A 15920-nucleotide genomic window follows, 5' to 3' on the forward strand; every position below is an offset into this window, starting at 1 on the left:
AGTTAAAGATAAGGTTAGCTTATACGTTTAGGGATCTTGGTTCAAATCCAAGTAAGAATTGTGTTCCTTGTCTCATTGTATGTTTTGGTATTCATAAACATATTTGGCACGAACTCATTCTCTTTTCTGATTTGTTGCTAACTTTAGGCCCTTATTCAACTTACATACAGACTTAAATAAATCGATTTAGGAAAGCATTCCTCTTTATGTTTAATCTTCAGCAGGCATTCAACTTTGAAATCAATGGGACTTATGAATGGCCCTGACCTTTGGGTCTAAACGGTTGCCAAATCAGTGCACTGATAGAAATATATTGGAAAAGATACTATCCATGTGTAATCAAAATTTTAGTCTCTACTTTCACAGGAAAATAACCCGAAGATAACACATTATTCTGCTCAAGAAATTAATTTCATAGTATTTACTAGAAAGCCTTAATTCACATTTTCTGTTTATGCCAAAAATACCAGATGAACAGTGTTGTTCCTTGATAGCATATCTGTAATATTCTTTAAATGAAAAAATAAAATATAGGAAAAGTCCTGGCACAAAGCAGCATTCAGAATTACTTATTGATACGTTCTCAATTGCCCACCACAAGGCAATCCCTTGGAGGACAGGCAGATGAAAGGCAAGGCAGAGTAGTTCTGAAATCCCATGGACTTGAAGACAATGACATATGGAATACCACATGAAACTCCTCCCTAAGAACAGCATTTATAAAGACTGCCTGCCCAGTTTACATATGGAATTTTGAGTGATCACATGTTTTTATTACACAATGAGAATAGCTAGAATAAAGACATGGATGTTTCTGGTATCATAATGTACCGGTTATACAAGTGCAATTATAGCCAAATCTATGAGATTACAAGAAGTAGTTGGTAAAATAATTGATGCTATGTTTCTATGAAATAAAATAGTCTTCTTACTGTTCTTAAAAATGTTTCACACTTATGTTTTATTTATAATATTATGAAGATAGCACATAGAAACTCTTGGATGTTGTTTATAGAGTTGAAACATGGACACAAAAGGGGAAGTAGATTATGATGGGTCCCATCACGTCATGTAATTCAAAGAATGACGAGTACAAAAATCAGAAGACGACACAGGAAATGTCAACAGGTGCTACCTCTCTGTACAACCATAGAGGAACATTGTGATTCACATTATCCCACTGGGTTCTGTGGGGCAAAGTTTGGGAATAACACATAAAATCCAGCTGTTTAGTGTTCACCTGGCTCATACAATCACATCACATTATCTATCCTAATGCTGCCTACACTCGCTTTACAGGTGACAAATAAGGATTATGCCGCTGCTGTATTGGACACACATTGCATGCAAGCTCTGCATTGCCTGCAGGCCTCTGAACCAAAGTCCCTTTGATCAAAGGACAGACTGTAAGGGGAAAGCACAGTTCTCCTGTATAACTCTCAAATTATGTATAAAAAAATATAATAAAAAACCCCTCTGAAGCTCCCTTTTCTGACATGTCATCTACTGTGCCCCAGCAGAGGATGTTAGAGCAGATCTGAAGTACCAGTTGCTGCCTCTGAGAGGCATTTCCATATATAGTCACGAATTGGAGCTCAAATTGCTAATTGAAGTCATCTGCCCTCAATGAAATAAATTAGTGCCTAGCAGGAGCAAAAGGCTTATAGAGTTCAAGGTGAGCAGGAACAGACCCTTGTTGGATAAAAGGCTTTTTCCAACATGAAGAGAGGGATCTCTTCAATCAAGTCTAGTTTCTGCTGAAATCTTACTGGTATAGAGACCTTAATTCCAGAGGTATGTTTTGCAGCTGATTTGAAGAGTTCAGGATTTCACTTTTTTCAACTTTCCTGATACTTTTGATTAGAGTGTAGTAATGGTTTTTCTATGGTGCCTGTAACATAGAGGTCACAGGAAAAAAAAAGTTCCCACTCTCACTTCACTAGTCTTTACAGTGTTATATCTTTTGAGGAACTAGAAAAAAAGTTACCTGCTCTGCTTTCATAGCAAACATTATCCTCCTATGCCTATTCCTTTTGTCACAGTTTTTCTCTTTTTTAACTAATTAAGATTATTATTTGTATCTGAAAATCCCTTAGATGAGTCTGCCTTTTGGATTTATTTTTTTGGTTCTGCTTCTAATGTTGGGTCAAATTATGAATTTTAATTGATTTGGACTGGTTTTGTCAGAGACAGGCAGACTTTCAACTGCTGAACTGCTGGATGCTTAATGTCCTAATCACTTTAGCTTTCCTCATTATCCTCTTTTACTTAAGACAAAACTAGTTCACTCTTTTTTGAATATGTAATAATAAGAAACATGCCAAGGCATGCTAATCACAAGGAAGCATGTCCTAGAGGTACTCAATTTCATATGCTTTTACCAACGGCATTGCACATATTATTGTAATTCCCTACAGAGCAAAAAAAGTTCATTGTGTGTTGCACTATGTTAACTTCATGCCCTGATGTAGTACTCAAGCTACTGTGGGGAGAAATGTAACATAGACTAGAGTAACTTAATATGGAAGAAATACTTCTCAATGCTCATCCAAAGCAGTGGGGAAAGAAAAAATTTCCCACTAGTAGCATACTTCCTTTTTTCCATGTTTACCTGGAAACTGTGAAACCACCTGAGATAAAGTGGGTGGAAAGGACAAGTATGCATCTTGCATTGCTGTTTGATTGATTTCATTACATTCAAAGCATCTTTATCAGAAGGATGTTTGTTTGTGAGGTTTTCGGTTTTTTTCTTTTTTCTTTTTTTTTTTTAAATTTATTTTCCAGTGCTCTGGCTTTTCTCCAAACAGGATCATAATTCTAACTTATAGCAGATGTAGTCCATCCCTTAAGACTCAGGATCAATCAGAGAGAAGGTGACAGTTCTCCTTAACATCTTAAGATTTACTTTGGCTTAAAAGGCTGTTTTGTGTCCTGCAAACCCATTATTTACTAATATAAATGCTGCAAAAGCAGTCATAATCTGCTTGAAAATTAACAAAACTAGATTGACTTTATACTCAAAAATAAACTGTTCACAGAGGAATAAGAAAAAAAAAGACTCCTGATGTTTTGACAGAGTTAAAAGCAAAAGTTCCTCATGGAATATGGGCAAGGGAGAAAAGAGGATGAAAAACAGGTGGTAGAATGGAGAGAAGGGGAGGGGATAACAAAACAAGAGGAAAAGTGTATTTAAGGCAAAAGCTTATACCAAAGAAGCATGTGCAGCCCTGGGCGTATGCTTGTGGCACTTCAAAAAGTTATGACTAAAAAAACCCCCAACTCTACTGTGGTGTGTATATTGATAACAGAGTGGTATCTGTATTGAAACAACTTCAGATGCCCATTTATTTCAGTAGGAATCAAGGTGTTACATACTAAAACTTGGCCTAAATAGACTCATATTTTGAGTACTTTTCTTTGCACTTTGTATTTGCTTAGCTAGCAGTCTTCAAGCTGCTGTGGAGTAGTACAACTGAGCCCTAACACAGTCGAGAATCTGGACCTAAATGTTCCCTTAAAATAACAGGCACATGGATGGTCTGATTTCCCTTTCAAGTTGGCAGTAGTTAATTGAGGAAGACTTTAATCAATACTTCATGTGGTTTAAACCTGATGCAACCAAGTAGCCTGCCTCTGAGACACTTTACAACAGAGGTTTGCAATCTTCCTAGGACTCAATGGCATTTTGATGAATAATATTTCTAGCAGGCTAATTTTCTAGCTAATTATCATCAAACACCTAGACAGACTTTCTGCAGTACTAGATACGGTTTGGAGAAAAAAAAAATCCCTTCAATCAGGGGCAGAAGGAAATTATAAATTCATTGGTATAAAGATTTTCAAATCTTGAACTAGTGGTTCATTACAATATCTTGGTGGCAAAATAGAACATCTTATACATGATAGATAACAACAATAACATAACTGATTTTGAAATTAAAAATCACAATCCACGGACAGAGTCATAAATTGTATATTAAAAAATAAGTTGTAGCAATTTTAAATGGCATAGTGTGTTTTCCTCCAACAAAAGGGAATGTTTTGATCAAAGGGATTCTATGCACTTTTGGTTTTGTTGACTGCTTTATTTCAACCTTAAAAGAAAAAATAAACCCTACAATACAGTTTAACAAAATTCACAGATCTGAATAGAATTTACAGCACTTGTTATCCCAAGTATATTCTTCCCATTCCAGAACACTTGGAGGTTACAGTTATTCATAAACATTTCTAGTCTACCTCTCTTCATTCTATTCTGTGCAAGTAGTATGAGATGGAGGAACAGACTTAAAAAAAGTCTTATTGGAAGAAACAAAGCCAGGTATGTGGCTCTCTGCCACAGCCTGCATCCTTTCAAGTTCATCCTGCTGATACCAACGCTTGTCCCTCACAAGATCACAACTACACCTGTAGTGAGTATTACTTGCTCAGTGTCACATTACTTGAGCAGTGCAAAATCAAATCAAAGGAAAATTGTGTTACCATGGCTTTAATGGGGGGTGGGGAAGCTTAGCTTTAAATGCCTGGTATGTACTTGCAAAGCATATAACTCAAACCCAGAGTAGCAAACAAACGTAACAAACAGATGGGCCAGCCAGTCTGTTACAACGTGGTTTAACTGCAGGTCTGGCTCTGTGTGTGTGGGAGCTCCTTAGTCAGTTTTGATTGTCATAGCTCCATTGACTTTGGTATTTACAATACCTTTGTTTATAGGATTATGATTAATTTCTTCTGTAGTTGAGAAAAAGAATAAAAAATAAAAAGACCTTTTAAATCCTGTGATATTCTGCTCCTTTCAGGCTTATATCAAACATCCAGTGACAGTGATATAGGTTCTCTCTGCAATAAGTGTGAAATTACAAGTATGCATATGTATCTGATCTCATTGTCAGTATTTGACAAGTTAAAAAAAATTGTTTTGGCTATAGAAGCTATTGATGTAGGTGTTATGAGGCATGTAGGAAGGGTCCTTCAAGTTTTTGGAATACGTGAAGCAGGAATTAGCTATGTGGGCTAAAAGGACTATACCTGCGACCCTCTCTCCCTTCGTGAGGCCCAGCCAGGTGGAGATCACACTCTCCTAGCTGGCTGTTGTGGCTGTTGTCCACAACTGTAGGCAGTCTGCACGAAGGTGGAATGTTGCATAGCCAAAAGTTGCCATAGCAATGGATTATTATGCAGTTACACTAAAATCTTGGATATGTACGTACTGCAGTTAAAGTGATAATTGATCCAAATTTGGGGAAGGAGCTTTATTGGATGTAATCTTAAACACAAAGATGCTCTGCCTTGGTGGATAATGTTATGAAGGGTTAATTTCCAGAAGGAATCTGGTTTAGCTCAGATTTTTTTTTTTAATCAAATTGACTCTGCTTGATTTGATGTAGTGATCTAATATGACCTTGATTAAATTAGAGAGAAAATGATGATGTAGACTGTTTGTCCTATTGACAATTACTACCTTAGGCTAGGATGGCAGTGAATTAACTTCTTACCCACATTTTGCAGGGACCTTGGGTAGGAATTCATTTCTTCAATTCATTTTGACCTTGCCAAGAAGGCAATAACCATTGCCAATTGTAAAGTTAGCCTATTTCACCAGTTCAGACATAGCTTCAGGAATTTGCTCAAAACAGTCCAAGACGGATGACTAGCTTGCCATCAGCCTAGCAGTTTAGCAAGGACATAGGGATGTACCACAAGTCATTTATATTATCTGAACATCAGTTTTCCAGTCAACAACTGAGACTGTGGATATTCTTTATCCATCATCTCATACTAGCAGTTGGGTGCCACAGCTACACCTGAGGTTGTAAGTGGAAATTTGCTTCCTTCTATGCAGAGTATAGGTCCCGGGTAAAAGTCATCTCTATAGCAAGTTAGGGAAGAGATTTTCTTGAGCTGCCTCATGGCATGCTTGGTTAAGCTTTTGTTCTTTTTGCGCTACTTGCTTCTACTTAATTTCCAACCCAAGCACTATGTTATTTCACAGTAATTTTTATGCAATGGAAAGAACTATAGAACAGCAATATTTCATTGCTTGGCTTAAACAAAGCATTCAAGTTAATTACCTGTGTTTGTTAGTGCTGATGTTTGTTGAATGCTATTATAAAATTCAAGCTATAGTTGGGGTTTGTTGCACTGAAGACTGTTAAGACCTGGATAAGACAGTAGTCTTTATTAGAAAAGGATTTTCAACGTAGCCTTTTAACTGTGTTTAAATCTTGCAATAGGATCAATACATTTCACAATTGCTGAAGTTACAGGACAGTGTAAAAGAATAATTTGCATGTAATGTAACTCGCTGTAGGAAGCAACTTGCAGGCATGTGAAGGTAGGGGTAAAAATGTTCAGAGTCCTGTTGGTGTTTATATAGAGCACTGGTGGAGGGAGGAAAGCTTTGCTGTTTTAATGGCAATCCAAAATGTATTTAAGTTAACATGGAAAAAGAAAATGTTAGTTTTTTGTACTATAATAACTAAATTGGAAGATTTCTATGAATTTAAAGCTAATATGTGCCATTACACAGCTAAACAATTAATGTAACTTATAAATTGTCATCTCTAAGCAAGCATGTAGACAGTCCTCTGGGAATGTCATGCAGTATATGTATGCTAGGGAGAAGAAAAGTGCCCACATTACAAAATCAGACAAGGTAACTCTCTATTCTTGTTTTGCCTTTTCTGTTAATACTAATATTTCTCTGGCAAACCTGCCTACCAAGCAGACTTATGATGAGACTAGCACATGATTCCTATCAGTTGCTATGGTTTTTCTTTTGTAGTGTTCTCATTAGTACTTTAATAATAGATTCTGCAATGACTGTCAGATTATTTTTTTTCTGTTTGGTCACGGGGCATAGTTGGAGGTATTAAAAAGGTACTAACCTAGCCTAGAACTGCTGCTGTTAGTCATTAGGCATTACCAAGCAGGGCTGGGATTTCAGCCGTGAGAGGAAGGGATGTATTGCAGAAACAAAGGACTAATTGCAATTACTTATAAGGACATCAGTTACCATCAGTTACTATATTTCTCTTGGAAAAACACAAACCTGTTTGTTCCTTTTTGAGCTATTAAATTTAGTACAACCAAAACACTTTGTTTCAAGGATGTTAACCTGGTGGCAGTTTTTCTTTTCAAAATAGTAATTTTCAAAAGCAGACAGTAGCCATTTTGTTTGTCAAATGTTTGTTTTATGATGCATTTGAAAAGCTATCAAAGTTGAAACGAGTTATACTGCAACTATAGAGATCAATAGTTACAAACTAGTATTATTTTGTAAATAATTCAAGAGGCTGGTTTGTACCTTGTCGGTATCTCTGGAAAGCAACAAAACTACAGAATCCCTGAAAATAAATAAATTTCTTGCTGATGCTGTGGTTGGAGGGGTAAATTCATACCAACAGTTCAGCGAGTATATTGGTGGTGTCTGTCTATTTTGGAGGCTATCTTCCTCTGATCTTACTGCATCCTTCCCTTTGAAACCGCAAGCACAGAAGTAGTTAATTTTGCATGGTCATAAATTAAGGAGTAACTCCCCATCTCTAACATTTACCTGAATGGAGAAACACTTGCTGTTGCCAGAAGATAGGTATGTAGTATATCCATTCTCTAATAGTTTAGCAGTCTGAGTTGGAGAATTGGAAGCCTTCTCGGCCCAGGGGAGGGAGGAGCGGTAGGTCAGTTTGCACAGACACCAGCCAGTTGACACCTACAGGACTCAGGCGAGCTCTGTATCATTTTGCCCTTCTTCCCTGCTGCACAGTGAAATGCTTCCAAACCAGGTCTCATTCAAAGGGCAGACCTCACCCTCGTCAGAAACTTGCTCCCACGGGGAATGTAGAAGATGCAAATAATGCAGTGTACTGGGCCTTGGTCTGACCCTTCAAAATAGAACTTATTTTTCACTCTTCTCATCCCAGAGGTGTATATGTCTGGAAAGCACCACCCTTTGCTTCTAATGCCCAGGACTGAAAGGTGAATGTGACATCCCTTCCACCACAACTATTAGATGTCTCAAAGGCAACTAAGGAATTTCAAATTTTCCAATCTTATAGTGGATTTTGGTTTTTGTCCAGAAATGATAATTGATCTGATGAACTGAGTGGCTGCTCAGTATCTCTAAAATCGAGTCCAACATACTCTTCCTACAAAGTAATTTCAGCCTTGTCTCCCTCATGTTCAGTGCTCCAAAATTCCATCTTAATCTGAGATCCGTAATTGCTTGTATCCACTCAAGTTAAATGTGTACACTTCTTAGCTTATAAACACTTAGACTTCTTGACTATTCACTTAGCTAAGGTCCAGTAACATGAGAAGCACATTAAGAGCCTGAAAATAAATTGAGGCACATACAGAGAAAAGATTCTCAGAGCAGTGGAAACCTAGGACATCAATTTAGCAGTTCTCAAGCTTAGTAATAAATATAGGATTTGTCTACAGATGTCATTACTGGAGACTGGAGGGGGGGAAATAGCCAGATTTTTCCATCCCCTAAAATATCCTAATGAAACATTTGGTGGAATTTAAATAGGAAAACATTATGCTATGCCAGGAACAAGTTTTACTTTCTAATATTTCTTTGAATTACATGATAGTAGTTATCAAAAGATGTTTGTGGTGTGAAAATATGTGGGTTCGTTTTACTTAATTTTTTTCCCCCAAGATGATCATGTTGAAACTTGTGGTCCTTGCTAGATCTTTAAAATTATTAAGCACTTTAGGAGACAAGCTTTTGTTTACACTGATACAGATGGCTGGAATAAATTAGTGGAGTCACTAAAGAACAGCTCATTTTTAGTTTTAAATGCATTTGGGCGCTTATCAAAGCTCACATGGTGGCCATTTTATGTTACTTATTCATCTATTTGTTCTTTACAATTTCATGCCCACAGGCTACATCTGAAAATGGTCAGAGCTTCTAACAGAATTAATAATTGTCTCTCACACCTAAAGAGCATTGGTACCACTGCACTGTGGCATACCCTGGGTTATCCTGTGTAGCTATTATCTCTGAAGAGCACTGACAGTAAATCCAATCCAATTGCAAACAAGCAGATTAGAAAGGCAGTGCATGTCTTCACTACTGCGAATGTTTTAAGTTAAGCATTTCCCCTAAATTGCTGAAGAAATGCACAAAGTTGTAATTATATACTGCAACATCAATGCTGCTACTTTGGGAGAGGTAGTCAGAGCAAGCTTCCCCAAATTACATCTTGAATTCCAGTCCTCCTGTATTGGATTAAGATGAGTGAGGACAAAGGACTGGCATAGTTACTCTATGGCTCTTTACTTATGGACCTTTCAGAAACAGTACAGTAAAGCCTCTCGCTTTCATACTTCAACTTTTTCACGTAGAATCACAGAATCATAGAATCGATTGGGTTGGAAAAGACCTCCGAGACCATCGAGTCCAACCCTTGGTCCAAATCCAGTCCATTTACTAGATCATGGCACTCAGTGCCACGTCCAATCTGCGTTTAAAAATCTCCAGGGATGGTGAATCCACCACCTCTCTGGGCAGCCCATTCCAATGCCTGATTACTCTCTCTGTAAAGAATTTTCTCCTGATATCCAACTTAAATTTCCCCTGGCGGAGCTTAAGCCCGTATACACTTATTTCCTCCTTAACACCAGTACAGTGAAGACATGCAAAACAGGTGTCCTTAGAGTTGATGAACCCACACTGGAATCAGCAGCACTACTTCTTTCAACTTTAATAGTGATTTGCCTTGTCCTGGGAAAGTCACCACCACTGCTACTATGACTCCTAGTGTAAGTGAAGAAATCAAAATGAAGTTGCTGGGAGCCTTCAGAAGCTGCTTGTCATCTTCATGGCATTTTCTTGCTAATCCCATTTCTCTCGGACCTTCTGCATACTGGATATATCACCTTTACACTGTTGAACTTGGCTGAGCCAGAGAGGGCACAAGCAGCAAGTAACTGAAATGCATATCTCTTCACTGTCATAGTGAGGTGCTTGAAGAAGGTAAAAGAGCAACTTGGGTGCAATTCAGGCTTTTCCAAATCCTATGAATTTGACGGATGAACTTGCTTAAGTGTAGTGAGTAATCTGGATTGCTAATTCAGATGCTGGGAGATGCTGTGTGACTGTAATCATCACTCTTCATCAAATGCAATGAATGAGGAACCTAGTCCTGGAATAAAAAAAGCATGGGATCAAAGAGGTTCAAGGTACAACTACACAACAAATTAAGGTCTGGAATGTCTGTCTTTCTAGTATTTGAATGATGTGAATCAGGGGCAGTTTTGATGAAAAAGTGGGGAGCTGCTCGTACTATATGTCAGTACACTGAGACCTCTAGGCTCCCTAATACATCACTGTCAGAATTTGAATTTGAACTTTCTGAGCCTACAGTTTACCCTTTAAACTCACAGACTAACTACTGCAATGGCTGGAGGAGGAATCTTTTGTGTTAGATTGCAGGGTGTGTTCCTCGAACCATTTGAAATTGAAGGACATGTCTTTTCTCACTGCCTGCTGCCCCATCCTCCTTTGTCCTCCCAGTGGGCAGCCATTTCCAGCACAAGGCTGTTGCTGCTCTGGTAGCAGTGAACACCTGAAGCTTTTCTGAGAAAGTTCACATGCAATTATTTCTTTGGCATGTGAGCAGTTTTTACCTGAAGAGCACAAAGAACAAAAGGTTAATGGCGACTTTCAAAAGTCTATAACTCAACCAAGCCTTAACTGCATTTCATGTCAGAAGTGAAAGTTAGGTCTTTAGCATCACTCTGTTTCTGCTGCTTTCAAAATCCTGCCGGGGGGAGAAAAATCTTTAAAATCAGAGGCTTAGCACTTCCTTATGAAAAAAGCCCAAACCATATCTGGGCTGTGTAAAACTTCTCTTACTGATTTTTTTTGTAACTCTTACTTTATAAAAGAGGAGGTACTTGTATTCTGATGAATGTTGTGCATGTCTTCCTCTGTCTGTCCATTTATTTTCTGAAACAAAGTTCAGCTGTAAACATGCTCAGTGCTGATAAAAGCACTATTTGCCACAGCTGAGAATCCAGAGTTCAGATGAGTGATCCATGGAAGACCAGCCCTCCTGAACTGCTGAGGAAAGCTGGCATACAGTAGCAGGTGGCATAGCCTGGCTGACTGCTGTGGTTTAAAGGCAGTAAGTTGATCCTCAAGAGAAATGTGTAGGAACAGAAGTAAGAGGAGCCATGAGTTACAGCAGGGTATTGCTAGGTCTCTAAATCCCTTTCTCTGACCTTTACTTCTTGGCAGAATAGGTCTTGCTTCATTTGTAAGGAGAACTGCTTCTATGAAATCTAAATGGTGTTACTGTTTTCTAGTTTCACAGGTCAAAGATCCTACAGGTGTCAGGTTCATTTGACTTGCTAGATTACATGAGGGTAACCAATGATTTGTAACTTGCAGAACAAGAGAGAAGATGGTGTATTGCAGAGCTCAGTGTCTGCTGCTAGTCTCTTCTAATGTAAATGCTCCTTTAGAACAAATGGAGGAAAACTGTAAGTGCTTGGATACAAAGCAGTTTATCATTACAAATGCATGGAAATAATCTTTGTGAAAATGACTTACACTTAATGCACTTGCACAGTCAATATACTGCTGTAGGTCAGGAACAAATGCAACTAGGAAACTCCCCAGCTAGCATCAGAGATCACTGAGCTGCTCTGCAATGTCAATATTAGTGAAATGAACCAAAGACTCTTGGATTTGTTAGAGATAAGCACTCGCAATGCAAGAGATCCTGCTTCTGATTTTTCTGCCAACAGTTTAACTGTTTTCCATGGGTGATTGTAATCAGCAAGAATTGTTATGCAATAGTGCTGAAGCAAAGACTTGAGAAAACACAGATCTCACTTGAGACAAAAGATCACAGCCTTATTTCTCCACATCTTACGAAAGAAAAAAAAAATCTCCACTGGGCCTCTCAAAAGTGCTCATTTACAGAGATGGAAAGGAACCATTTTTCTTTACCTTGTAATTATTTCTCCATGCTATTCTGTGAGAGGTTTTCTCTCTGGAGATGTGAAAGGAAGAGAAAAGGCAAGCCAATTCCCTCCTGCACCCAAAGGGTCATCAGTGTCCAGAAGCTACATACACTTTCCCAGGCTTTTTGTAAAGCAAATAGGAATAGGCAGCCCTTTTTTAATCCTCTTTCTAATTTTTTTTTTTTTTAACGCTGTAATAAAGAAGGGAGAATGAAAGCTAACTGGATAAAATGAGTGCTATAAAGAGAATGTTGGATAGCAGATCTGGGGTATGTTTTGAGAAAGGGAGAAAGAACCCAAGAAGTTGTCTGGCACACATATTGGAAAATTAAAAATTAGTCTTAAACTTCTCTGTTCTTGTGAAATGGTGATAAAAGCTGTTGTATTTTGGAGAATCATAGGTGTGGCTACTTGAAAGTGCTGTCTAGAAACTGATGTTAGTGTTTGGCTTGTTTGGTGCTTTTTGGTTTGTTTGCTATTTTTTTGTTGTTGTGGTTTGTGTTAGGTTGTTGTCGTCGTCCCTCCCCTGCCCCATGGAGAATACTTGCTTTTGCTGGTTTTGTTTTTTTGTTTTTAAGGTAGCAGAGAAGGTAAAACTTCTTTGTACGTTTGTTGCAGCGGGAATATTTATTTCAGTGATGCCATAAATATTATGTTTCTGGTATCAAACAATCGCAATGTTTGGGAGGAAAGACACTGAAGAGTTCACAAAGGCAGTGACCGGGCCTGTTGGCTTTCGTGGCACTTCCCGCAGCAGGATGGCTTCTGGGAGGGGTGTCTCCTGAGCAGGTGGGAATGCTCGCTGTCCCTGTCGGGACAAGAGTGAAGATTCGGGGACAGCCTAGGCCAGTTGGGCTGGGAGAGAGTATATGTGTAACCCTGGGAAGGGTCCACCCCTCTTTGGGCAGGAGAGGGACCGTGGCCCCAGGTGCAGCACTCGTAGCGTGCAGGCTGCTCCTGTGGGACTGTCATGATAAACGCCCAGGGTGACCTTTGGCCCTCTCCGTGCAGTTTCCCTACCACGAGGTGCAGGAGACAAGGTGTGCACGTGGTCCGTGATGGGGAGAGGCACATGGACTCCGGCGAGAGGCGCGGACCCCGGCCCTTTCCCGGTGGGACAGTGTGTGCTGAGCACCCCGTGCAGAGCTTCCCTCCCGTCGGTGCCCGCTGTCCCCCGCGGCACACCTGTGCCCTGCCCCCGGCCGGTTCTGCCCCGCGGGGCGGCCCCGGCCCGGGGCGCGCCCGCCCACCTGGGCGTTGCTGCCCGGGCTGCCGGCTCCGCCTCCTCCCGAGCTCCGCTCCGTTCCACTCCGGGACTGCGGGGAGCCGGGGGAAGGCGGTGGCGGTGCGGACACCATGGCTCGTGTGCTGAGCCGGGACCCGGTGGACATTGAGGTACCCAGTCGCCCTGCCGAGACGTGCGGCTGTCGCTAGCGGGGAGGGGGCTCTGCCCGGCGGCGGCGCCCGGGCCAGGAGCGCCCGGCAAAGTTTGGCGGCGCTGGGGGCCCCGGGGCTGGCCTGCCGCCCGGGAAGCCGCGGCCCTTGCCGGGACGGCCGCCGGGGCAGCGCCGGGCGCAGCGCTCCGGCTGTGCCCGTGTGCCTCCTCGCCCCGGGCAGCGCGGCAGTCGCCCGGCCGAGGGGCGTGCGGGGGTGGCGCCCGGCACCTCCCCTCCCCTCTCCGCTCCTCTCACTCTACGGAGAAGTCGAGGGCAGGTCTGGCCGAGCCCCGTCTCCCCGGTGGGGTCTGCCGGTTCTGGCAGGGTTCCTGCGGGGCGGCGCTGCTCGGGGACCGTGACCTGATGAGCCCTTGGCGGCCTCAGGCTGCCAGGCTGGTGGTCTCTGTCCTGCAGCTGCCTGTGGGCCGGCGGAGATGTGCAGGACTGCAGCTCTTCGCTGTCCCACCATGGGCCAAGCTGAGCGCACGGGCTGCACCCAGTCTCCGTGGACTAAAGCAGTTGCATGGAAGGCTGAGCAGGATGGCAGGTTCAAGTGGCTTGCTGCACCTGTGGCACTTAATGTTTTTGCTTAATTCCTTGCTTCAGGTCTGGCTGGGATCTTGGAAGTAGGTTTGGGGCCTGCCCTGGTGCGAGATGGACTGACCATTGCTAGTGCAGTGGAATATGTAGTGAACTCCTGCCCATTTTAGCCAGGTTGTATGGTTGGGCTTCAAAGTAGCTTTTTCCCACCCTTCACAAGACCTCGCATGTGGCTGTAAACTTCAGCTCTTTATGAAGAGTCTAGAATAAACCAACTTGCAGTTGATAGTCTTGTTCTTGCCTGACACAACTTTTTGTACCTTACCTTGAAGTGTAAGGTACTAAGTTTAGGGTGGGCTGCTGTAGCTCGCTGAGGGCCCAGTCATAATACCTGAGGGCCCAGTCATAATACCTGAATGTGCACAGCAGCAGCTTGAACACACCTCTAGGTCAGTTGTGACTGAATTTTGTCATCAGTTCTCATATTGAGTTTTTGTGCCTAGTCTATTTCCTAACCGAGCGGCTGCTCAAACCACGACTTATGTCCAGAAGTGGAATGAACTATCATAGAAGTCTTCCTGGTAGTTAGAGAGGCACTGTGGTATGAAATCAGTACTGTCTTTTAGCAGCTCAGTGTTTTCAGAATAGCCAATCTGGGATTTTTCAAGGGTTGAAGATAATTTTTTTATGACAAAGGATTGATTTTTAGTTGTACAGGTTTTTGAGTATTTTCCTCAAATTTTTAATGCAAAATATTTCTAGGGTTACATTGTTTTGCATTTCTAGATATATGACTCAGATTCAAAGAACAATATTATGATAGGACTGTGTATTGGTAATAGTATGCAGCACTACATGGTTTAGAAGACTGATGGATTTTGAAAAGGCTAGTGTTTGCTTTACTCTGAAGTTGCAAATAGAAACTTTGGTCAGCATCTTGCTGTGTTTTTGTTTTCAGCAGTCATTTAAACTAGCAAGAAAATCAAGGCTGTCTACTTCTTACCAAATGTATTGTCCTTTCCCCATCTGTTCGAATAAATTTAGTCATTGTATGATTTGTCTCTCAGATGAATATATCAGTAGTTGCTGATAATCTAATTGTAGCCCTCCGAGGTGTTGTTTGGTTTTTTCTTTTTCCCCTGCATAGAACTTTCTTTTTTTTTTTTTTTTTTTTTTTGGAGAGGGGGAAGTATTTTCAATAAAATGTATTTTATTTTTATCTTTGAAGTAGGGACAGTGTATGTTAGCTAAGTATCATTGTAGGTAAATATTCTCAGTAATTTGTTTGTTGAGGGGAGTGATCTATCAACATGAGCACTGGCAGCACAACTTGAATGTTTTGGTCAATTTCTTGGCTACAGTATAAAAACTGAACAAATGATTTAATGAAACTTATCTCAATGGTCAGTGTCTCAAATTCAAGTTCATATAATTAAAATATTAAATATGATCTTCGATCCAGGCTGAATAAAAAACCATGTCATTCGTTAAAGAGGAGCTGAGAATCTGTGCTAGAAGTAGCTAAAATCACAGCCAGTTCTCCAAGTTATTTTACAAAAGAAAAATTCCAGGAAGCTATCTCTGAGGAATCTTGTCCCCCTTGTTCAGCTTCGCCAGAAGCTTCAGCCTAACTAAAGAAGATAAAGGAATTATGTAGATAATTGTTTTCTGAAAGTCTGCTTTCCATATTGTGGGAGACTAGGTGGGTTTTGATTTAAGTATATGGTGGTCTCCATTTATTTATTTTTTTTAAACACTACAACTGCCACAAAAATAGCTCCCAAAATACCAAAATAAAACACCAACTCCACCTCCCCTCAACTACTGCCAACCCCACAAACTCCAAACACTGCCTTTTTTTGAATACAGTCAACTGTCAAAATGTGCTGTTAGTATTCCTTGGATGCAGATACTCTAAGCAAAAGAAAAGAAAACCTGTTCAAAAATAGCTACATGTGA

The 15920-nt window shown here is 40.7% G+C and overlaps 1 protein-coding gene across 7 annotated transcripts in view; it reads left to right on the plus strand.

Annotated features, from left to right (window-relative positions):
* Window positions 1-13253: 13253 nt before the first annotated feature.
* The window catches only part of DPYD (dihydropyrimidine dehydrogenase), a 336400-nt gene continuing 333733 nt past the window's right edge, over window positions 13254-15920 (plus strand). For all 7 annotated transcript variants that reach the window (XR_003528954.1, XR_003528955.1, XR_003528956.1 and 4 more), the window contains exon 1: window positions 13254-13380. Coding sequence is in view for 4 of the 7 variants with exons in the window: in XM_027651422.1 (XP_027507223.1) it covers window positions 13342-13380 (39 nt within the window). In the remaining 3 variants the exon portion in view is untranslated. The remainder of the gene's footprint in view (window positions 13381-15920) is intronic.

This window comes from Corapipo altera, unplaced genomic scaffold, assembly GCF_003945725.1.
Source record: "Corapipo altera isolate COAL_440 unplaced genomic scaffold, ASM394572v1 57, whole genome shotgun sequence".
Lineage (NCBI taxonomy): Eukaryota > Metazoa > Chordata > Aves > Passeriformes > Pipridae > Corapipo > Corapipo altera.